The sequence below is a fragment of the Sipha flava genome, unplaced genomic scaffold (assembly GCF_003268045.1).
Source record: "Sipha flava isolate LNK unplaced genomic scaffold, YSA_version1 170_pilon_pilon, whole genome shotgun sequence".
NCBI classification, from domain to species: domain Eukaryota; kingdom Metazoa; phylum Arthropoda; class Insecta; order Hemiptera; family Aphididae; genus Sipha; species Sipha flava.
Genome location: NW_020271906.1, coordinates 628,721 through 654,741, shown reverse-complemented (window position 1 = coordinate 654,741; position 26,021 = coordinate 628,721). Strand labels below are relative to the sequence as shown.

Below are 26,021 nucleotides of genomic sequence, written 5' to 3'. Positions count from 1 at the left end.
TCTTTAATTTAGTCGTTTAAAATGGAAATTAAAAACAAAAAATTTACAATTCTTCAAATTTGAAGTAAATGTACGTTTAATTCATTGATAATGTGTATGTTAGTTAAAAGTACTTAAAAAAACCGATTATTAAATACTTTATTGAACATATAATTACCTAATTATTCCTACTCGATTGTGTATTACATTACTTATTAATCGCTATATTCATTAACATCTGAGCCTTACTTTTGTGTAACAATAATTATTTTTTATTTATTGTCAGGCATTAACTATATACTAGTAAATTTTGTAATATCATAGACTTTGACGAATAATTATAAAATAATTATATTATTGAATAAGTGATATTTATTGTTTAATTTTTGTTTAAGAAATTAACGACTAGCTAGGTCAGGTGTCGACAACCTGTGGCTCCTGAGTCTTATACAGACCTTTTAGTTGTAATTGCGACTCTTTAAGTGGCTTTATGTAAACTACAGCAAAATTAACCTTTTTCTAAAAGTCAATGTGTAAACTGAGGCAAGAAAAATGTTAACATTATACAATCTGCGACAAGACCGATAAGATACATTATACAAACTGCGGAAATGTATTTTATATACTTTCGATATTATATACCTACCTATGTGTACCTATGTACGTATACTGTTTAATTAATTATGTTATGTTGCATCTTGCATGTTACTATGTTTTATTACCACTTATTTTTTATTCGTATTTGAATTTGAATTAAATAATAAACTTTTAACTACTTCTACTGACATCTAACACTATTAAGTAGGTACTTTCTAGTGTTATCAAAAGTAAAGGAATCAATTTTTAGTATGTTCCGTTAAGACTTAAAAATACATTTGGATTGCCATTTTGTACGCAAGACGCAAAATAACATAATTAAACGTTGTACACACATAAGTACATATAACACACCACACGGAATATATCATGGGTATATAAATTAAATTTCCTCAGCCTGTATAATGTTATAATAATGTATCTTATCCGTTTTGTCGCAGATTGTTAAACGTTAAATTTTTTCTTGCCGCAATTTACATATTGATAAAAAGGGTAATTTTGCAGCAAATTTACCACTTTCCCTTAAGCTACGTCTTGATGTCGATATATTTTCTTTATACATAAAAATCATATGTTCAACTGAAAAAAAAAATATTCAAATCAGTGCAACTATTTAAACGTCAAGGTTTTTTAACTTTAAAGAGAAAAACATTTTTGCTTTCCGTTAAAACTCAACATACTCTTTTCGATAAAAAATCTCGATTTGATTCTTGATGTTACTTCGATGTATAATTCACAACCGATTGATGAACATCGCTATCAGTTTATTTTTACTGATTCATTTTAACTGATTTTTTTTTTTTTTTTTAATTTAATGTCACAACTGACCGAATAATAATATTTCAGATGATGAAGAAAGAGTACTGTCCAACCATATCGGCGTATCGGACGCACATGGTAGCCAAACACAAGCCAGTGCCCGTCACCATGTACGATTATTACGACCAGTGTAAGTGTGAACAATATTTCGTTTTAAACCATTCACTCAGCAGTACACATAAGTACCTTTCCGATATCGTTATGATTGATATTATCGAATAGCACCTTTTGACGGGTTATTTTTTCTCATCCATTTGCACTTTACAGCGAGACGCGCCAGAGCATTCTACGAACCAATGGTGGCAAGTCCGTGTGATTTATGCGAAGACGCCGATTGTTCGAAAATTTGCAAAACGATGCCGACGACGACGGAGAGCTCCGGCTCATCTCCAGTGCGCGTCATGCAGCTAACAACATCCGTCATTGTTTCCGTTTCGATCTTACTCATTCAGTACTATTGATTTCCTCTCATATTTATTTTTCAACCTATCTTAACTTTTACAACACCCGCGTTGTAAAGGGAGAAAACAAGAGAGAGAAAATGGCATTGATGATAATATTCATATTTTTCCTCTTTTTATTTTATTTTATTTTATTTTTTTATTTCAACATAATATTCAACTTTATTTTTACTCGCATTGTGTGCAATGTACAAAATAATATATATATATATATATATATATATATTTATAAATATATTTTTTAAGTATTTAAATAACTTCATTAACTTATTTAATTATTATCAAATCATAAATGATATGTATTGGTTTGTATGCGTTATGAAAACAAATTTAATCATCACCAAAAATAATAATAACAACTACGCTACAGACTAGACTACTAGAAGTTATTATTTTATTGCATGCAACTCTAATCAAATACTTTTAAAAGAAAAAAAATAATTTTAAGTATATTAATTTTTAATTTAATTATTATTTTTATTATTATTAAATATTTTCTTTTAACGATGTTATTACATTATTACCACAATCAATGTCCAATATTATGCTAAACAATTATTTACTTTCAAATCTATTTTTACAATGATAATTTATCTCACAAATCTGTAAACACGGTCGTGTTTATTTTATCTAAAAACGCAGAGAATAATACATAGGATTTTTATTCATGAAATAAAGACTGAAATACTGATGTTGTAAATGGGTACCATAGATATATATTTAACACCTCCAATAATTGTATCGATAATTATCAGCATACATATGACAATCATGTTGTTTATACTTGTAAATGATTGAAATATGGTACTTATAAAATAAATACAAATTTATAATTATAGTATTAATCGTTTTTATTTATTTATTGAATGAACTTATTTAATGACTATTTAGTTACAGTTGCAGTGAAATATTGACTTATGATAATTTTAATTTAATTGCAACGAGCTAATTATTGAAATTTATTTTAATTTTAATTAATCTATTAGTAAACGTTGTGTGTTCGACGAAGTTGTGGCCAGTTTATGAACAGATTGGTATAATACTTGATTTCAATCGAGATTGTAGAGTCAAATTCTGTGCCGGTCACGTATCAAAAACGTATATTTTAAGCAACGGTTTGTGATTGACATGCACTTGAATTATTTGGCAAAATTGTTTGACAAAAGTACAACACATCTCATTTAAGGGCGATGTAAGTTCTAATCAATACGTTCGTATTCGACAAATTGTATTGAATCTGAAGGACGGGGTTTCCAAAATCTCCATAAACCCTCAGAGCGTGGATCAGTGTACGCGTATGGTCCGTTATTTGTTGTACGGCAATGTAAACGTAGAGAATCAATCGCGATGACTGATAACTACATTGATAACGTACGCGATCAATAAAAGAAAATTATACACAAACACGATTCATATGAGAATGGGAGTTGCTACTTCTCGGAGTCCTCGGTAAACTTTATGTATATAATTAGTGACGTAACTTAATGCGGATTGTGTTTGTGTAAAAGATGAAATGAGATGTTTGCGAACCGAGTTCGTAAAAAATTCGACCAGATCGATTGCGGACGAATGATTTGAATCTCTACAAACATTATACGTGTGCGCCAATGCCAGAAACGTTGCCGATTCCATTGTAACGTTATTAAACGGGTTGAAAACGAAGAGGATTTGTGTACACCGGCAAATGAATCCGTTCGTTTTCATTTGTGTCCGTACTCAACATTACTAATGCGTCCGGATAGCAGATCTTGAACAAGTGACGCGCGTGCAGTGCGCACACCAATCGTCGATAGCTTCCTTTGAACGACGCCGAACCAACGGATCGGCGGCTCGAATGATGGATGACGCGGGATTAAACATAACCGATCGGCTACACGAGTTGCAAACCCCCGGTAGACTTTTTTTTTCAATGAAACAACGTTTCACGCGATATTCCGGTTATTTTATCGAAATAAAAAGAAACGAAGACGCTTTTCGCGTGCAATAAAAAAAAAAAAAACCAACAATAACAAGTACTAGATTTTAAGTGCATGCGGTATAAAGGAAGATTAACGGCACGTGGCAGTTATAAAAACGTACGATGCACTGAATCGCGACTACGGATTACATAAAAGTTATGGAAAAGGAGTCGGGAAGGAGGTCGGCGATGAGATTGATAGTAATTGGATTGTGAATTATAATGATTCTCAGTGCCCATTTCACGTCATTAATAGTTGGAAATAAATTAAAAGCAAAATTTACAAAATCCCTCCGTGGAAAAATACAAGAATCGTTTCTAGGACACATCCTAAGTGGCATATGTGGCATTACAATGTTTCAAAATGTCACCGATTTAAAACATTTGTTGCCACAGTTATAAGCGGGGCACCTCCCGAAATGTTGTAAACGGGGTCCTATAACTTAAGTCTAAGAGTAACGAACCCGTATCTTAACTGATTCTGCTCAATTGAAATGTAGTTTATTCTAAAATATTTGGTAAAAAGATAAATGATATTTCGCAATAGAAAAAATAAAATAAAATTTCTAAACTTTCGTTCAAAAACCTATTATGATAATAAAACAGTTACGATTGACTGCAAAATTACAAACTATTTATACATAATAGTTTATTAAATATACTTAATGTTAGGATACCAAAAGTATTGTATGCACCCCCTGAAATACACGTCTTCGCATACTCATGATTATAAATGTTGTACAGAATAACTCTTCAGTTTTTGAGTACAGTAAGTATAGTACCTTTTTTATAAAAGTTTGTTTCCGTATATAAATGTATTCATAGTATTCACAGAGGAAACGAGTGCTTAACGTTCACACCCGATTGATAACGATCGAACAAGCAGTGTAGATTGTTTAAAAACACCTTGATCAGGTAGAACACTCAAATGAAATAATTTTACCCTGCGTTTGATGCATAATTTTTCAATTAGACCGAGCATAATTCAACCTATATGTAGGGGCTTTTATTTATAAATATTAATATTTAAAATGTATACAAATTAATAATGCAATGTATCTTATTGCGTTAGTTTCATAATAACTAATAGACGTTTTTACCGACGTAGAAAATAAAGAACAAACAAACCATGTCACAATAAATTATTATTTTATTTTATTATTTTTTTTTTTAATTTTTTTTTTTTTTGCGCATAATTATAATAATTCCAAGACGGTAATGCTCATGCGTTTCGATAGTTATGCGAGTGAAATAAAAAAAATTACGTTTCGCGTCGGCTAGTGCTTTTTCTTCGGATCGTTGTCCCGCATTTTCTTCGCCACTTCGCATTCCAGATTCTGAACATTGACCCTGCTAAAAACCAATTCCTTTTTCAGCTTGTTGATCTCTTCAACCAGCACTATGTTGTCCTTGGTTAACTTCAGATACGACGGGGGCTTCCGCTCGGCCGCGGTTTTCTCGATTTTCAGACGGGCCAAACATTTTTCCAAAAACATTATCTTCCTGGTCAAGTCCGTGTTCAGATACGCCGTCAGACCCATGTTCACGAAGTTGCGGTGCAGTTCCTGAGAACAACAAAAGAACACGGGTACAGTATACCGTTATAACTACACCAAAATCGATTGCACCGATAAGAATCATATGCGTTTCGAACCAGAACAGCGTGCGTCAAGTGTCTTCAACTCGCGTTATAAGCTTACCATTTATTACGTCTATTCCGATCTACTCCGATTGATATCGCTATCGGAAAACGTGAAGCACTCAATTTACGGCCATGGCCCGACAACGTTTCTAAAGATATAAGATTGGACGAACGATTAGATAGAGAATTTCGTATCGGAATAATCGGAATATCTATGTACAATTGTGCAACGATTTCGTAAATGAAACTCGATTGTCCAAAATTGTCCAAAACGCACGTAAGGGGCGACCGACAAGATAATTTTTGAACAATACACGGCCTAAAAACGGTCGAAGACACCCGGTGTACACGTATCGTAATGTTTACCCGGACGGAATCTTTCAGTTTCACTTCGTTGTTCGAGTACGTTTTAAAAATGATCTGTATGTTGAAGACCACGTACCCGATGACCGCGTTCTGTGATTCGTGGTAGTCCCTCGCACTGGCCAATTCGTTCGAGATCACCGTTATCTTATCTTCCTGGGCGATGTAGTCCACTTTCATTTCCCTAAACTCCGTTTTGACGAAGCACAGTTCTTCTTCTATCTGCAAACGAGCGTGCGCACGATTAACGTTACGGCATCGTGAACGACGTGATGGTATCAAGTACACGGATTCGAATGAAAAATTCCATTTCGACTTGTCTTAAACAACGTTATCCACGCACGAAACTCGTCTCGCGAGTCGGAGAATTAATAAATGGCAATTTTGTAACGGCATTTTTTCACGTTTCCTTTTTTTTTTCCAATTTTAACAAAACATTTTCATCCCTCCGTTTACAGATATACTTTCACCTACAACTTTTTAGCAGATACGATATGATGTTACCCAAAAACATAATTATTTCCAATATACTAAGTAATGTATTAAGTACAAATTATATTTTTGGCAAACATATACATCCAATTGGTAAACACAACAGTCATAATTTTGTTCGTTGGTTTTATTTGCACTGAGTTAGCACTAAGAAAAATAATAAAACATATTGTACCATAAACGTAAATCGCAAGGTTTATCTTATCCAAACAATCTTTTAGCTCCCTAAAATATAATATTCTTAATAAAATGTAATTGGTATAACGTCATAATTATTGTTAAGCAGGATAACAGATTAAATTTAATAATATGTTCTGTGGCTTAAGTTTCATGTATGAATAATTACGTGTAACAAAATATGAAATTACATAACTAGTCACCAAGTTAATATTTATTATTTTACAACGAAGACAATAACAGGTAGTTTATACGTTTCGTGCGACGTATCTTAGCATAGCGTCTATTATTATCACTAATCAATAAAATCACCATTTATATAAAAACCCAGTATATATAGGTACAATATCTTACTACCGCATCCATTTAAAGCTTATTTGGCAAAGAAATTTCTACCCAAACTCGTTTAATTCGTATAAAATAAATCGAACGTTACCCAATAGATCCTTCACGTGCGAGAAAAGCTTTTCTGCTATGCACCGGATAAAAACAAAGTTACGAACATCCATATTACAGATGGATTCAATCAAATGTTTTATACATAGAAAAACGCGAGACTGGAAATATTTCTATGAGGTTAGAATTCCTAAGCAATTTTCTGATGAACATTATTATGTCTGTCATGTTAAATTAATAGAAAGAAAATGTAATATAGGTAAATTAAAATTTGTATGTTTTGTAAAATAAATAATTATAAAGTATTTGTATAAATTTTTTAAAATGATTGCAAAATAAAAATAGAGGGAGTGTGGGGTGGACGTGTGGTCTTCAACTTCAACTTTAAATTTCAATTTAGCCTCCCTTATGGCAATCCAAATTTACGCCTACGGATTGCACAAATGTTTTAAATCTGTTGTTTAATGTTGTTTAATTATTTCCATTATAGTGCCCTTTTTTTAGATTGTTTTTAGCCATAATTGCATTTTTACGCATATTCAAAGGATTCAAATAATTATAATGATAACCAACTATCTACAGATGTACTCACGTCCAGCATATTTATTTTATTTTCCTTTAGTGTTAACTTCAATGAATTAATAGTACTTCTCAATTCGATCTCATTTCTTCCCAAAATTAATACCAGTATTTTCATATTTTCCATATCCGATTTCCTGCTGTTAATGATATCATTTTGTTCAGATTTTAATTGAATGTACTTATTTATTTTCGCTACTGTTTCCGTAACCGTCTCCATTAAATTTTTCTTTTCAGTTTTCGATACTTCCATATCTTCTTTGAATTTATCTAACATATAATGTAATTCTTCATTTTTTTTCCCAATACTGAAACATGATAATCTCAATATATATATATTTCATTCGTAATATACAAGAAACATTTACTTTATAAGTTTCTTCTTATAATCTTTGATGAACACCTGAGATTGTTTTATTTCAGCAGACAATTTTCGAAATTTTGTATCATAATACATTTTTAACTCTAACATTTCCCGATCACCTTGGTCGTCGTATTCATTCATTTTCAAATACATTTGATCCCATTCTTTTTTTAATTGCCCTTTAAACTAACAAAAGTACTACCCCTGTTACAAAATTATTCTTATGCACAATATCTTATATTATTACGTACTTTTTCAAACTTATCTTCCATTGCTTTAACATCTCTATTAAAGTCATCGGTCAACTTCTGAATGACTTTTTGATGTTCCGTTGTAATCATTTCTCCTTCACTAAAACACGGTTTATTAAAATTGTTTATTAAATTATATATCAAACAATTTCACTTTTTGAAATCTGCATCGCTATTAGACGCGTCTTTTATCAACTGTTCATATTTATCATCTTCGTATGAAAGCTGCTTTTCATAATTTTCCTTCGACGTTATCCAATCTCGCTCGTGGTTTTCTTTTAGCGTGCTTATTTCGTTTTCCAAACGTGCTTTATCAGCATGAAACATAGCCAATATTTCCTACATATCAAATAACACTAGATTCATATTATGTTGAACGTCACTATCTAGATTTTTTTGTTATCTTGAACTGCGTTTAAATCCCCTTCTTGAAATTACAATTACACTCAATATCGTTTTATACTAAATAATTCGATAAAAAAAATTAATTGTTTTTCGCCATTTCGAGTGCACAAAAGTTGTTATAAACAACATTTTTATTATGCTAAGAACAGAAAATAAATTGTAAAGCTCATTCAGTATAGTGAAAAATACAAATTGTAATAAATAAAAACTAAATGTTCTTACAGTTGCGGAAAATATGAAATTATAAAAGAATTCAAAGTTCCGCCCAATATTTTGTCATTAATTATTCAATAAATATACAACAAAAAATATGTTTATTGATGTTCAATAATGGGGGGTTAAAAAATGAAAATTACTCCTTAAATTAGTTTGCATAGGGCCAAGATAGACAAAATTTAATGATAGGTTAAAAACAAAAAAAAAAATCATATTATATTGCAGTTCTCATGGGTATGAGTATGTATTAATATTATGTGTTTTAAATTATTCAATATTTCTATTTACTTTTTTATTGAAACTCAATATCTCAATTTTTTTTTTTTATTCTATTTGAAAATTAAATAAATAATAGTTTCCTATAAATATTTTTATACTGATTTATTTTTATCATTCAAATTACTTACGTATTAAATACTAATGCATTTTATCTATTTTTTTCAACACTCATTTAATATATTGAGACCATTATATTATTTCTCACATTAGAGAATCTTAAATATCCTTTTTTATTGAAACGATTCAAAGTACTAACTTTTTTCTCATTTTCGATTCGTTTCATATCCAAAGCATATTGGTCATGCACAACTTTTAACCACATTTCTTGATTTTTGATAAGTTTAAGTTTATCGCGCTCTTTCTTTTTCGTCAATTTTTCTAATTTCAATTCTAATTCTTTGGTTCTATCGATCTTATTTTTCAAAAAGTTAAACGAGACCAATGTGTTCTCCATAAACGTTGTGTTCGTGTGGAAGAAATTTGAATTCTTCACCCTCCATATACAAATACTATCGTCTGCAGAGCACGTGATCAATGAAGCGTCATCTGTTGACAGTCTCATCTGCAAAAGCGATACGCCCATTAAAAGGTTAAATGTTTTTACATTGCAGTTGACTAACCTTCAATATTGTTTTGTTGTGAATGTAAAACTCTTTGTAGTTGATTTTAGATTTTAACGGCAACGGCAACGACAGTATGACACCATACTGGCCTGCCACTAACAGCATTTTATTCGATTTGAACAAAATTATACCATTTAACGAGCCGTGATTTAGATCTTTATTGCGAATCACCTGGGATATAACATGTATAATATTCAATTATAAAAAAATCAGAATAGAAAAACCTGAATTGTTAAAAAATTATTATTATTTTAATAGGTATGAGTAATTTAGGATTGTGGTTGTCTATATCTGCTTTTCTTTCTTCCATCCGAATCGTTTTCAATACCGCAGTAGATTAATTTTTGTTAAATTTTACCACCATAACATATTCTTTTCAGATGATTAAATCTAAAATTACGTACTGTTAAAATATAATATAGATTTATAAGAGATTATTTTGATATATTTTTCATTCAATTTTACAATTGATATCGAGTATATTTTTGTTTGTAAACACTTAAAATATTTACAACTACCCTCTTCGATTGTTTTTCAACCATTTTGTGACATAGGGAGAGGGTAAGTTTGGATTGCTTTCTAATTCTAAAAAAAAACTATCGGTAAAAGGGTTACCAAAACCGTTAAATATCTCCCCTCACTACTACCACATGGGAACATCAACGAGCAATGTTTTTATGGTGTTCGATCATAGAAAGCGCGCCTTGGTGCCCTGCACAAACACGTACCATTCGACCGTATATCTCTCGGACGCTGCTGTCCTGCGCGACCGTATAGATTTCTTTCAGGTTGTCCGACACGGCTAGGCCGCAAATGCTTTGACCACGAAACACCATGTCGGTAATATGCTGGTCGGTGTACAAGTTGAACCGACACAGTCCACCGTCGCCGTCACACGTGTACAGCTTCCAGTCGTTTGCGGCCCACACCAGATCTGTGATCTGCAATAACGTTTCGTGTCGTCTTTATTTCTACGGTAAAATTCTTTGCGCGCGGCGGCGAAAAGCAACGTTACCAAAGTGGTAACCGCAGGCCTGACGACAAGGGGGGAAAGGGATGATCCATCCCGGTTCTGGAATTTTCGAGATAGCCCGGAAATTAGGGACTACAAATTATTAAAAATTAAACACAATTAATGATAAGAATTTGATGAACACTACAGAAAAAATTAAGATATACCCCCGGGCTCGGGTTTCTCTCTACATGGCTTTGGGTAACCACCAGTAACAAAACCGAGCCCTACAGCCCGAGGAACTACACGGTCTATACTATTTTATCGGAAATGAATACCAAATAAAACCGAAAAAAAAAACAAGATGGAATCATTTTTTTTTTTTTAAGGGCAACATTTGGTTAAATCGTTCGCAAGAGACGTGGCTCATGTCAAACATGGCTCACGTCTTCGTTAGGTGTTCGGTAGACATGCCCCGTGCGTCCGCGTATAAAATGTTTTTCGCATCGTGACGCGTTTCCACTATACACCTGTACCGCAGTGCACGTATTACCACAGTAGTGGCGGGTGAAGGAGAAACGACGCTCGTTACTGTTGTTTGTTCGCATTAAAACGGAAGACCACTGTATATCAAATGGTTCGATGCAAAACTCATTTTGTAATATGAAAAAAAAAACATCAGTTTATAAAAGTGTTTTATTCTCTTTTGAAATTGGTTTTTGTAATATGCTTTTTTTTTATTATGACATAAATAACAATCATAATAATATAAACCCTGCTGCTTTTAATAGTATTAAATTACATCATTACACACACACACACACACATATATATATATACATATAATGGTCTTGCAAGTATTTATTGTACCTCATATATATATGTATAAAACATTCATGTAAATTCTGTTATTTCTTTTTTAATTTTTTTTTTTTTTTTTTTTTTTATACACTGAGCAACTCCGAATACTGTTAAATATAACAGCGCACTCAATGTGATGCACCGCATCAATCGGTTATAAATTAAGAATGTAACGCGTAAATTGACTCGAAAAAATATTATCTTATAAAACATGATGTTTAAATTACTTAGTTTTCTTTGGTATGAACTATTTGTTAAATTTACGATAACGATTTCCTTCGGCATTAAATATCTATCGTGTAACATAAGATACATTAAATTTGAATATTCCGTTACACAAGTAGTAAATTATTAATTTAATTAGAAAACAACATCTCGAAGAACGAGGACTGATGTATGAAAACAAACGATAAAAAAACTGGAAAGGATAAACACAGATAAGACCTAATGTAAAATCTAATAAGAACACAGATTAAGTACCTATAATTTTATTAATCGAGTTCAGAATAATGTTTTTAAGTATGAGCATATGTCATGAAATATTGATATAACATATAGTTGCAATTGAAAAAACTCGGATCGAGGGTAAATTTATAAATTAAATGAAAAAAATTTAAAAAAAAACAGCATTTGTTATATTATTATTACTGTAGTCACTCGATAGTTCAAACCTCGATAATTCGAAAAACTCCATAAATCGAACTAAACCCTTAATTCCCTGAAAAAACCTCTATAATTAGAAGAAAATACACGTATTCCGGTTCCCTCGATAATTCGAAATGTCTGTTGGTCACTATACAATTCGAATTTTTTTTTCCAAAACCTTTATAATTCGAATTTGCTTTAACGCGGTTATACGTATGTACGTATACGTATAAAGTTTATGTACATCTATTTGACATATTCGCTACCTATGAGATTAATAACGATGGCGATCGAGTATTATCGTAGTTTATAAATTTTATCGTACGTTACCTACCTAATCTAGACTTTAATCGTAAAATTGAAAAAAAAATAATATAATGAATAAACGTCAATTCATAAATGTAATAAATAGTTACATAAAATTTTTCACCTATCTTAAATTCGAATTAATTTGTTTCCCTCAGTTATTCGAACACTCGATAAATCGAATTTTTAGCTCAGTCCGCCGAATTTCGAATTGTCCAGTGACTACTGTAATACTGTAATACTGTAATTGAGTATATAAAAACTGTAATATTTTATTGTTAACGGGCTATCGATATTGACCGACGGACGAAGAAGTCACAAAACAACAAGTCTTCAAATATTGTTCTTAATGTTAAACAATATTTTATGACATGGTCATCGTGTCAGGCGGTAACGTAAGAAATATAATACAAGTATAATGTGCTACGGTAGAATTGTATTTTTAGAATTTTCCAGAACCCTTCAGACCCGGATCGTTTTCAACAAAATATACTTGCTGGTAACGTGATAAATTCTATTTATTACGAAATCTGATGTTTTTGCCGATTCAGTTATTTATCATCTCGAACATACAAATAATTGGACTCTGATTCCAAGGACTTGGCATACATTACTTCAACTTTAGCTTAAAGTATTTGATATTTTATATTCGTATATAATACACCCTGCACATAACCTGCATTTCTATTAAATTACCGTTCTAATTATATTCATACCGAATTGTAAATTTGAAGGACTTCACCGATTCTAAATATCAACCGTTTAGTAACAGGATTAAGAATAAAAATCGATGACGACTTAATTTCTATCAGACGAATGAAATTTTAAATCGAAAAAGATTGCTCGTGTTCACCCGATGTATAACCGATATAAAAAAAATAAAAATCCTCAATTGAGACGGACTGATTGTAATCTATCGTGCTGCTGCAAACATTTGCGTACATTTGAATAAATCGTCATGTTTATAAAACGATTCCGAGCAAAGGCCGGTTCCGAATATACCGGTGATCGAACGAATGATTAAATATTTTATCTACGATATCAAAAAATGTTTATATTGTATAACCGTAAGTTAGATGTACCAATAAAATAATAAAATAATTTAAACTTTACTTTCCATTATAACGAATATTGTAACAAATCCGTTTCAACGATTATCAGCGACCGAACGCGATTGTCAATCGAATCGAAATGCTTGAACACAAAACGAAAAACATCAATCGCTTTAACAGGAAAACGCATCGAACAACAATCGGTTGAAAAACGAAAACAAAATCGACGATTTTCAACTGCATTCCCAGACTCCCGAGGTCGGCAATCGGACACGTGACGGATGCAAATCTTCGTTGGAATTCAAGCTTAATAAAAAATGACGTACGATCACCGTTTTTCCCGAGACAAAATATACCGGACAAACTGAACTGTACCGGGGGGTTTCGACGACAACAGGTTGCACCACACGGGCCGCGCACAAGAGTCCAGATGATATTTTTAATACGATTGAACAGATATTTTTCAAGTAGTCGCGCGGAAAACGTTGTTCACTGCACCTGTTATCCGACGTCAGTAGGAGGCATAGGCGGATATTGCGAGGAAACTTAATCAGAACGTATCAAACCGCACCATACGCGAAAATGAATCGTGATATTTATAATTTTTATTTTGTTCCGTTGGTACTCGAGAACGGTCTGGAACATTTATGGACTATCGTGGTTTGGAAAAACCATATTTTGTAGGTAATAAAGGAAATAAAGGAATAGATATGTGCAATTGAAATGAAAAAAAAAAATTAAAAAAAATGAGTAGCTATTCAATGTTCAAATATTTCCTATTGCCTGTGTATATTTGTTGCCTCGACTAGGATAAAGTAGGAGTGACCACTATGGTTGGTTGAAGTAGGTCTATTTACGGTAATGGATAAGCCAAACATTTTAAGCCCCCTCCCCCAAGGATGTGACCAAACACGGTAGGATGGGTGGGGGTGGTAGTAAGGGAGGCGTACGCGTCGAGAAACGATCGGCGTTCAATATCCGCGCGAGCGACGCACACAACATTTTACCGCGCTTTGGTGGCCGTTGAGCTTGAAACATTTGGCGAACGTGACCGAACAGTAGACGTCCACCGAGGTGCCGTCGGTCACGGCGAACATGTGCCCGGAACCGCTGAACCGCGTGCCGCGGCAGTCTTCCGCGCCGAACGTCCGGCGCGGCACCAGCCCGTCCGTGCGGGACACGACGTTGAACGTGACGGACCGCGCGAACGCCACCAGCGCGTACAGCCCGGACGGGTGCAGCGACACGTCCAGCACGTCCTCCGCGTACCGTTCGGTTAGCAGCAGCTCGCACTGCTGATAGTCCCACAGCTTCACAGTTCGGTCCACCCTGCCGCACGTCATGAACATCGGCATCAGGTCGCTGACGGACAGCCCGCACACGCCACCCGCGTGCAACGTCGCGCCGTACGGGTCGACGAACACCTGGAACAATCGAACGCTCGGCCACTTGTCTCTCACACGGTGTTTACCTGTTCTCCACCCCCACTAGAACCTCAACACGATCCTCCCACCATCAACGTAAGACTGATTCACGGGTATCGCACGTGTTTTCTGTTACTATTATCGTTTTCTGTTTTTTAAGTGCAGTCGACGGTTTCGTTGCGTTTTCGTCGTACCGTTCAACGTTCGCGAGCGAACAATCCAAACGTACCCGCCCCGCCGCCACTGCCCACGGTCTAGCGCTGCTGCCGATTGTGGTGCGCCGGTTCACTGCGATTCTTGTATTAAATCACTCCCGAGCTTAGTCCCGCCACTACGGAAAGTTTCCGAAATTTAAAAGGTCGAACAATTTTGGGTCGGCGCGAGAACCGGTACAAACAGAACAGTCTGTTCGAGCTTCCTCACCCGGTACCCTCCCCCTGCCCCCGGAGCTATTGAATTGGCTCCCTAACTTAGGTAATTGTCATTTTTACGTATTTAATTCGCTTCCAAGATTTTAGCATAGAGATCGCTCACTGCACATTTATTTTATAAATCCACTGGTTATCAAAATTGTTCGAAAAAAAAAAAATCAACTATACATTAAAAATATAAATGTTGAAAAAGTATGCGACTGTAACATTTTTAGCGACACAATGTCTTGAAGTTATCTAATCATTAATCCGATAAAGCATTAAATGGTCACGACCTATGACGTATTAATTCAACCTATACTAAATAATATTGAAACAGTGCAGATCAGTGAATATTTTTTTTATTTAGGTATGCATTTTTATTTTTATTTTTACTAAAAATTTTGATTGACTATTTGTATTTTAAATTATTCTGATGTATAATTGAAGTTATTTCAATTAAAGTCGCGTATTTTTTGAACTTTTATATTTTCAGAGCCCCTTGTTGAAAATTATATTGAGAGCCAATTCAATATTGCCTGTCTTGGGAGCCAATTCAGTTCTCGATTAGGTACCTAATCTAATTTTGAGAGTCAATTCAATGGTCACCCCACCCCCATATCATACGCCCAATGTGTGTTCGGCGGACGGATCGTTTCGTCCAGTGTCCGTTTAACACCAAATTGGACAGCAAACGTCAACGCGTTGACGAGCGGTACCGCGGCAGGTGCTCGGGAAATCGGTGCAGATCTTGGGCATCCAGAAGGGGGAGCAAGACAGAGCTCGATACGAATTCGAACGAGGTGACCTAAATCCGATAGAACGTCGACATTATTCAGTCATCCGAAGTTGAAAGAAGTTGAAGACTCCGACGTGCGCATCGCAAAAGATACTCAAAAATGGTAGCAATCGTATATAGCTTGTATACGTTCTCCGTTTTCGATACGATGAACGCGCGTAATTCGATGAAATCATTCGGGTAGAATGGACAGCCGATCCTATCACGTGCGAGTCGAAAAAACCTTTCTGGACTCTTTCCAAAGCCATCAAACGGAACAATAAAATAGTGTTGTATCATGTTTCCACTCAAAGCCGTTTGTTTTTAACTATCAAATATGTATACATATGTATCAAGTTGTATGAATTTATATGTGTTCCATTACATATTAGTGAATACATACTTAGGGTTGCCAGATTTTAAAATTCAAAATAGGGAACAAAAAATAATAATAATGTCTACCCTCTCGCACAAAAAAAAAAAAAAAAAAAAAAAACAACTGATTTTGAAGTTTGATGCTTATAAATCGTAATGTTATGGGTAAGCTGATTACCATTGCATTTTGTGATAAAGTTTAAATAAATCTAAATTTAAACGACATTGTAATGATAGGTGGTAATAACGAACCTACTAATAACTAACAATTACGAGTAATAAATTCAACTGAACGGACAGTACCAACAGATATACGAAAATACTATATTCAGATGGATAAAACTGTAATTGACGGTTTTATCATTCCCCACTTTTGGTCACCGTCGCAACAACAGCTACAGTGCCGTCGTACCTCATTTAGTTAATACAATATGGTTTTGAATGGAAAATAACGCATTGCGATAATAATTCACTGTTTATAAAAATTAAAAATGGAAAAATAACGATATATAAATGATAAAATATGCCGTTTTATTATCCAAATATAAAAAAGTGATATTTTATTGTATGGGTAATTTTTTGAAAAACGGGACATTTTGGTGTCTCAAAGAGAGTTATTGGGACGAAGGGACATCAAATTAAAAAAGGGACATTCCCGTATTATACGAGAAGCCTTGCAACCCTATACATACTATTGTTTATACAAGGGGAATTACATAACTATTTGTATTAAAATCATTGTATAACAAATAAAAATCATTTTTAACAGGAATGAAAAGTAAAATCTTAAAGAAAGCTTATATTAAATATATATAATACAGATAATAAAATTTTAAATATTCCTTGAACAAGGCCGTATTTAAGGAGTGGTTAGAGGAGGTGATACCCCGTTGAAATATATTAGGGAGTGACAAAATTTTTACTGTGATTTTTAGTAAAAACAAATCGATATCTTCGCATTCTCGTTGATAATTTATTTATGAATCGTAAATAAATAAAATAATATGAAAAATAAATGTAATATTATAAAATTATTTATATTATTTAGTAACGTATACAATTCATATTTATTTAAAAGTTTTTTATTTTACATGGCATTTTATTGAGTTATATGTATTGTTTTAATTTTGATTTGTACGAGGATGAGACATTCAGACCGAAGGGTAGCACCAATCAGTCTTATGAAAAACAATTTTCTAGTTAAAGAAACTTGTTTTCAGTTTTATATTTTAAAGAAGAGGGGCAGCAAAATGTTTCTGCCCCTGAGTGGCAAAATCTTAATACGTCCCTATCCTTGAATTAATTACAACAAAATTTATTCGGGTTTTAATATAAATGGCAACATTGAAAAGCGCGTACAACAATACGGTAATTATGTCATCAAAGTTCAACAAAAATATAAATAAAGTTTATCAGACAAAAAGTCTACAATGTCATTTCATATACGTATTATTTGAAACGCAACAATGAGGATATTCAAAAAGACCCATTGGCAGTTTGATGAAACAACAAAAAAATTAAAATTAAATAAAAGATGAATCGGTATTCGTTATTATGTTTAAAATAATTTTTCATTGTTAACATAATCACTTAAGCGTGTTACGGGCCAGTACACATTTCTCGATTGCCGTAATCATAAATAACTGTTTTCCCGTCGAAAAAAATCTGTGAGCTTTTGTTTATCCTTTTAAAAACACGTTTAAAAAGAATTTATTAAAATTTGTTATTTACAAAATTTAAATTTATTTTTCTTTTATTTGTATTAAACATTAAAACGTTTACGTTGTAGGCAAACAATTCAAAACCATTTTTTTTAAATATAAGAATAATGAAGATAATTTTTATTTTCTATAGGTAATCTAGAAATTTTTGAAGTCATTTTATCGACCAATTTCAACTGTATGTGCAATCTAATGAGGAATGAATTATAAAATTGGGACCAGTTATATAGTCTTTACAACCACTATTTATTGTCCAGTATTATGACTTTAAGAGGTTACAACAACTAATTTATTGCAAGTGAATTTCCACAGAAGCGTCTACTATAAATAATACGCAGAGTTTTCATTAATAGAGGTTCACCCGTAATAAAAAAAGTACGAATGAGAATTCGCTACTAATTTTAGGTTTTGTAATAAAAATATAGATATTTTAACAACCCTTGTGTCATAATCATTTAAAGTATATAATGTATGGTGTATACTAATGAAAACGCATTAAACCATGTTATTTAGTTGAAAAAAAGTGGAAATAGGTAAATATCTTGATGACAACAGCGTTGTTAAAAATATAATCTTAACTTGTAGTATACATCAAAATGGAAACTAATAGAGATTATAATACAAATAAAAATAGTACTACGGATATTAGTCTCGCTTCCGCTGGTAATAAAATGTACCTCCGTAATTAATTTTGAATATATTACGTGTGTCGAATGCAAAAATTGTCTACGTACGAGTAATAAGTATTGAACATTTAACAATCGCTTAGAGAGCGATACAACGGAAATTAAAATACAAGAAAACATCGACCGGTACATTAAAAGTTCAATACAATTTCTTCAGTAATCAGTGTTGTGAAAATATTAAGTTATCCAGAACGGATGCTGTACTGTAAATGTGTATCTAATAATGTAACCCCTCGATCACCTATAAATTTTACCCATTGGAAACTGTTCATTGTTAACGACGCTGCTTGAATATTCTTACGTTGTATTGTCGTGATCGAAAACCGCGTCCGAAGTCCTATCCGAGCACCAAAACCGCGCGTACACTCTTTCGTCGCAGAGCGGACATTTGGATAAGATGAGTGGTGTGTGTTTGTGTATTTGGGGAAAGGGGGACGGAAATAAGAGGAACGCGCGCGTTACAGTTTTTATCGGTACGCGTTAAAAATAATAATAATAACAATAAAACTAAATAATCGCTAACGCGGACGGTTTTCAAAGGACGACCTATCGTTACGAACTGCTGGCACGAAAATCATATAGACTGATTTGCAACGCGCGACAAGCCACGACCACTGAACTTTCGGTCGCTGTGACCGACGACGCTACTGCTCCGAAAGTAGCAGCATGGGCGCAACTAGATTCCAAATATTGGGGGTGCTGAAATTGCTCGAAATAAAATTAAATCGTATTTAACTGAAATTACTATAGATTATATAGATTTGAAAAAAAACAGGAATGGTACATTTGAACTCAGGGGTATTAAAAATTCCATTGCACCCACCTATTTACGTCCATGAGTAGTAGTAGTAGTACGGAACAAGTCACCGCGACATTTCACAGCGATCGTTGTAAATTTTCGACACAATGGCTTCTACTTTTGGTTTTTTTCTGTATCCGAATACGAAATTCTTATACAAGAGATACAAAAGAATTAGGTTCTTTATACTGCTGGAGATTAGGCGAATGACAGGTTGTAAGATTTTCTACTAGAGACAATAAAAAATCGAACTGTTGACAATTTAAACGGAAAAATTCACGAGATTTAATATCGTTGTTTTTTGACATGTCTATTGATAAATATTTCGTAGAATCCTTAACTTTCCCGGTATTTAAATATTTCTCGTACAGGTTTTTTAATTTTTGGTAATGAATTAGGACCTATAACTCGGTCTATTTCTAATTAAAGTGTTAAAAGTATGCTATTATTATTGGAAATATAATTTTTCGGTGTAAGATTCGATTTAAAAGACATACTTCGACAGGTTTAAAACTAAAAAACCGTATGTTGAACGCTGGTTGCAAAACAGTTGTGCCACTGCCATGCGTCATTGGAAAGCGCTCCATACGAAACAGGTCGCTCCTTGGAAACCGTGGGCGGCGGAGGACTGGTCGCTGGTCCGGGATGTTGATCGAGAAACGGTGGGGTGGGTGATCGAGCGTAATCAGGACCGTGAAAACGGCGAGGGGGGCGGCGAAAGGACGATAGAATAAAAGATAAGACAACGTTACGTCGGTCAACCCGGACGTTTCGACGGTGTGCGCCAAATAGAGTCTCGCGTCTTCGGTGACGCACGCCAGACGTTTGTTCTTCGGGCTGACGGACAGAGCGATTATGGCCCCGGCGCGCGATCCGTCCCTGTGGTCCTGGCCGCGTAACCGGAACACGACGCTTCTCGTGTAACTGTAACCGATGTACTGGTCACCGCCGTGGTGTACGGGGTCGGGTCTAACTAACCTGTGACCGGCCGTCCGCTTGTAATAGTGCACCTGGTCACCGTCCACGACGAACAACAGACCTCTCTTGACGGCCGTGCAGTGCCGGATGGCCGCGAGCCGCCCGGTCGGTATCCGTGCCGTCACCAATGGGTCCGGGTCCGCGATGCCCACGTCAAACTCCGCGACCGCCATCGCGTCGTACACCGCCTTCAGTTCGCCGCTGTCGAACAGGAACAGCCGGCCGTCCGCGGTGCCCGCCATCACGCTGCTCGTCGTTGGGCCGCGACCGGAACGCAAACAGTACCGTTAGATTCTGTCGGCTTCGCGCCCGACAAACGGATCCCGCGAGCAACACGGACGGCACTGCGTTAGGCTCGGTACGCACCCGCGTTGTTTTAACGCGCGGCAACCGCTTCGATGCCGCCACAGCGCAGTGAAGTACTCACGGTTTAATCGCGTACCACGCAGCGTGCTAGTGTTATCGCGACGATATTTAACGTGTGTTTTAATCCGTTAACCGCACGTAAATGGTGGGAAATCAAGAAAAAGTGAACTATCCTGGGATACGCAATGTCTGTGTCGAAACTTTCCATGACCGGAAGAAAACACGAGTTACGTGGATATGTATTTGCCGAGTATTTTGTGACGGATTTGACGAGAAGGATATAAGTGAATGTAAGTGAAATACAAGTGAACATAACAAAAATAATGAAAAGTTAGGTCAGTGATTGTTGATTGCGTTCCGACGTTATGTGATGCTACGTGTGCATTGAATACGGTGACTTCGTCGCGGTTCCGCGCGTTGAAACAACGCAAGTGTGCACCAGGCCTTACCGTTAAGTCGCTGCGGCCCGTTGATAATCTTCACAAAGGCGCCTATTATCGTTTGATAACTCACGCACGATGTGCCGGCTTTACTAAACTCTAGGCTACAGCAAATACATGAGTTACCCCCTCCCCACCATTCCGAGAGCTACATTATCACAATTCATAAATTCATTGCTATTATTTTTCCGTAAAATAGTTTATTTTATATTTTATTGTACATTTTAATGGTTCATCGCTGTGTATTGGCTGTCAATAAAATGACAAGGATGATTCAATATTATTCTTTCATGCGCGAGTGTTTTGTAGTTATTATTTTAAAATGTCGGTACAAGTATAAATTAATGTATTTAATCTAACCTGACCTTTTGGGGTTCCCTATTTATATATTTTATTACACACCATGCTTTTAATATTGATTATTGAATTAATATGATAATATGAAAATCGACGAAGTTTTTTTTAAATTTTTGATACATTTATTTGTTAGAAAAAAATATTATTACAGTTTAAAATTATCATTTAAAAAATTTAAATTATATTCACTTTCTTAAATATTAAATTCAAAATTTATTATTTTTAAGTAAATACAAAAATAATGAGAGGGTTGGCACTAGTGCTCTTGATACCCGAGTACCCGAGTACTTTGGTTTTACGAGTATTACCAGATTTACAAAATTTCGTTATGGTTTGTTATACTCGTTATTTACGAGTACTTTGCCAATAGGCTACAGTTATCTCAAAAATGTGTACTAAAGATGACCAACAGTCTGATAACAATATAATATTGTCGCACTTACTGCATTATATCTACGTATGATTATGACTACTTATTATCTGCGTAGCTATACACTTACAAAGTAATGACTATAGCCACTATAGCCGTTACCTACAAGGTTTTAACATAGAACTTAAAATAGCTTTTATTATGGTATTTAACATTATACTTGAATAATCTTATTATTAAACTACAATATCACTAAAAGCACTCAAAAATTACAAAACATTTTATTTATAAACCATAATTTTGTTAAATTAAAAGAGGAAATATTTCTCATTCATATAATCTTATAATTATAATATAATACTAATTTCCTCCTAGCAGCTAGATCTTAGCTTGACCATTTACGTATATTAAAAACTTTCGGGTACCCAAACATTTTGAATAATGGGTATCCACTAACCGAAAACTTTGGTTGCCCGCAAAATCGGGCATTGCCCGGATATACTGGTACTCTGGTGTCCGAGTTGGTGGGTATCCGGGTATTACCCACAACAAAACAAAAGTACTAGTTAGCACTGCTTAGTTCCAATCAACTGAGACTTAATAAGGTCACGATTAAATATCAAAATAATCAAAACGTTTACATGTTTCGTTTTTTTTTTTTTTTAATGTTCCTGCCTTCCCTGAAATTCTATTATGCCTCTCTAGGAAAATATCACTTGAAATATCGTTGAAAATCGCTGGTATACAGTATGATAATTATTAGTAAATATATTTTATTGTCATTAACGTATAGAATTTGATGTGTGTTGTGAAATCCAAAGAGATTAAACCAAACCACAAATGATTTAATTCTCTGTGCTCCTAAGTTATAGAATTATAAGAAAAAATAATGCACTATATTTAATTACATAGTGAGACTCATAACCAACAATTTTTAGAAAATTGTCTCGACTAAAAATAAAATAAAAATAGAATAATCGACATTAAACAGCGTATATTATAAAAAGATCACAGCTGTTTGAACGTTTGTTGGTTTTTATAAAATTAGATTTATTTTATTTGAAAATAGGCAATGTTTGGAAAAATGTTCGATTAGAGTTAAGTTCTATTGCATAAATCAATGCAAGTACTTAATAGAGAATGACTGACACGATTTTGATCAGTAACTGTATACTAACTTGGGGAAATTATATATAACTCATCGACACTTAAGTAAATTAACATAATTCCATCTAGATTAAAGATTTGGAAAATAACTAAAGTAAAACAATGAACTCGGGATCAAAAAAAATAACAAAAACAAAAGTTGAATATTTGCTTATAGCATCGTACATAATTTATCGTGTCGTTACCCGACTAAGCAACCACCATGTATAGGTGCTTTCGATCTAATCTGTTAAATGTGTAATGCGTTACAACTTTCGGAACCGAAACAAATAATATTGCATTGTTTACACAACATCGGTCCAATGTGAAAACATATTAAATATAAAATCGTCCGATTTATATATATTAATATTGCGAAAAAAAATATTGCAAACGGTCAACGATTGAACAGCGTTTACCGAGGACCGATGGAATTACAACTGTAGTCTACCGCGTTGGGGCTCCGGAACGGTGCGTGAACTCTACGTAAGCCCGTGTGGAAAGCTCTCTCCGGACAGTGGTCGAAATAAAATATTTTGATCGATATGCCTCGTGGACGTACGAAACATTGATCGCGAGTAGTCGACCATCGCAGTATTAAAATTCGGACAGAGGGCGCGGCCCGACAGCGGTCGACGAGGTGCGGAACAACGCGTGGACTGGGAGACGAAATGACGAGTGATGACCGCGACGAACGGTGCCTGCGAGAGACTTGCTCGATTCCCCCTCTGCCTGTCCCGCCCCCTTAAAGACGCTGTTACGCCGAATGGACAAGCTCGATTATGTCACATACCTCGCACGCCTCCTCGTTTCGCAACCGCAGTCGTTCGCTGCGATTGATTAATCGAAAGAAAAAAAAAAAAGAAAAAAAAAACAATAAAGTTAGTCCCTAACTCTCTACCTGTCTCCGTTCAGCCAACACGCCGCGGTGAAATCGAACTTTTTCGCCTTGTGAAACCCGTACTGCTTCCACACCAGCTCCTCCATGGCCACCAGACGGAAAAGTCCGGTGCCAACGAAACAGCACAGCCAATTCTTGACCGGGTTCAACGACATCTGATACAACGGTGCAACGATATTACATCGCGTAGAAGATGTGCGCATAACGATGCACAACCACGCATAACAATGCATAACACGCGCGCAGTTATTATCTGGTTCGAATTACTTCGTGCACGAGCCCCGCGGTGTCCGGGGCCAGGACGACTTGCATGTGGCTCTCGACTTTCGACTGGTTCCAGTCGAAATAGTACATGATGTAGTCCGGGTAGTCGGACAGCGCGGCCAGGAACACGTCGTTGTAGGAGAACTTGATTTTTATGAAACTTTTGGCATTGATTTCGGTATGCACGGTCAATTGCCGCACGTGTTTCAGATTCTTCAGGTTGTAGATCGCGATGGACGGTTTCTTGCCCTTCTCGGCCACGGCTATCAGATTCCTGAATACACGCGGCGTACCGTTACTCTCGTTACCGTCCCCGAATCAGCTTCGGTGGAACGCGCGAAAAACTTCGATCGGGGCCACGACGGTTCGCTGCGGTCACTATGGTCAATACGTCCCGCAACAATAACGTTTTGTTCAACAATGCTAAGCGTGTAATCGTAGGCGCCTCCAGGAATTTTGTTAGGGGGGGGGGGGGGGGGGGGGGGGCGTTGGTATCCGAATAATGCTTAAATCATTTAAGTTAAATACGTAGGAATATTTTTTCAAATTATATGTCGGTACAAAATTGTTTTCGATTTTTAACGCAGGCGCTATTAGAGAATCCAATAATGATCCAACATTTTTAATTTTTTTTTTTTTTTATATTCCGGGACGGTACAAGTGACCCTTTCATGTGACGCTTATGTGTGTCAATACATTTGTTGTGTGGATGTATTTACCGTAGCCGTGGAATCTCACGTTTCGTGAATCGAGTAGTGTTTTAGTTCAAAAAAAATATTTTTAGACTTATAAACGACAGTTAATTTTAATAATGGTGTGTGTACATATCTTAACCACATCTTTTCCAGTTCAATGTAATTCATAGGCATTAAAATTATTATTTATTTTCTATATCATAATCGACTGTCGATGATGATCAGTCTTTCTAAATCATGCAAGCTAATAAAAACACTGTTTACCAAATTATCGCGCTTGTCGAAACCATCAATTTATAGGAGTTAAAAGGGAAAAATGATCGTCGGCACAAACACTGAATTACAATATGCAAAAATGTGGGGCATACGTCAAAGTTTTAAATAAAAACGAAAATTCCGAATACACGTGTGGAGAGTAAAAGAGTAGGGAAAGAATTATAGTGACCCGATCAGCCGGATAATCACCGATTCCACGCGCGTACGAAACTCGGTAATGATACAAGTGTCCAATGCGCGACCGATTACAATTTTTGGTCGTATTTAATTTCGGACAATTAATGACCGACTGGTGTCCGATGCGCGACCGGTCGTAGCTTCTGAATTTCTCAATTACGTCGGTAATACGTCGACTTCTGTTGAAGGGTGGTGTTGTATGTTGAACGTACAAAATGTCTGTTATGAAAAACCTATGCGCATTTCGAATAATAATAAATTAGTTTTAAACTTATCGGAAGTAGTGGGTGAAAACGAATTTTTATTTTTGTGCTTGATCCCAAGAAAAGTATATCAGTTGATTCCTAAATGTTGACCCGCGAAGACGAAGGATATTTTAAAAACTTAAATAAACAAAAATTAGTTCGAAAACGAAATCGAATTTCACGAGTTTCCCCGTACA

The 26,021-nt window shown here is 34.9% G+C and overlaps 2 protein-coding genes across 3 annotated transcripts in view; one reads left to right on the top strand and one right to left on the bottom strand.

Moving 5' to 3' along the window:
• The window catches only part of LOC112679932 (CD109 antigen-like), a 63,553-nt gene extending 61,559 nt beyond the window's left edge, over positions 1-1,994 (top strand). For both annotated transcript variants that reach the window (XM_025549883.1, XM_025549884.1), the window contains exons 26-27: positions 1,423-1,525; positions 1,663-1,994. In XM_025549883.1, coding sequence (XP_025405668.1) covers positions 1,423-1,525; positions 1,663-1,856 — 297 coding nt within the window. In that variant the 3' untranslated portion in view covers positions 1,857-1,994. The remainder of the gene's footprint in view (positions 1-1,422; positions 1,526-1,662) is intronic.
• Positions 1,995-5,010: 3,016 nt separating this feature from the next.
• Positions 5,011-24,883, bottom strand: LOC112679931 (cilia- and flagella-associated protein 57-like). The gene is made up of 15 exons (XM_025549881.1): positions 24,435-24,883; positions 24,168-24,322; positions 20,588-20,833; positions 20,362-20,533; positions 14,424-14,840; positions 10,616-10,705; positions 10,329-10,541; positions 9,598-9,771; positions 9,234-9,539; positions 8,232-8,416; positions 8,078-8,177; positions 7,831-8,012; positions 7,476-7,770; positions 5,822-6,040; positions 5,011-5,378 (listed from the first exon to the last, which is right to left on the bottom strand). The coding sequence occupies exons 1-15, from the start codon at positions 24,519-24,521 to the stop codon at positions 5,091-5,093; spliced, it is 3,129 nt and encodes a 1,042-aa protein (XP_025405666.1). The 5' UTR covers positions 24,522-24,883; the 3' UTR covers positions 5,011-5,090.
• Between the last annotated feature and the right edge of the window lie 1,138 nt (positions 24,884-26,021).

Coding starts and splice junctions, on each gene's coding strand:
- LOC112679931 (XM_025549881.1), bottom strand. CDS start 24,521: ATGTACTATTTCGACTGGAACCAGTCGAAAGTCGAGAGCCACATGCAA. Junction 10,542..10,615: donor GGCCTGCGGTTACCACTTTG/GTAACGTTGCTT, acceptor ACGTTATTGCAG/ATCACAGATCTGGTGTGGGC. Junction 6,041..7,475: donor ATAAAATAAATATGCTGGAC/GTGAGTACATCT, acceptor GCTCGTTTGCAG/ATAGAAGAAGAACTGTGCTT.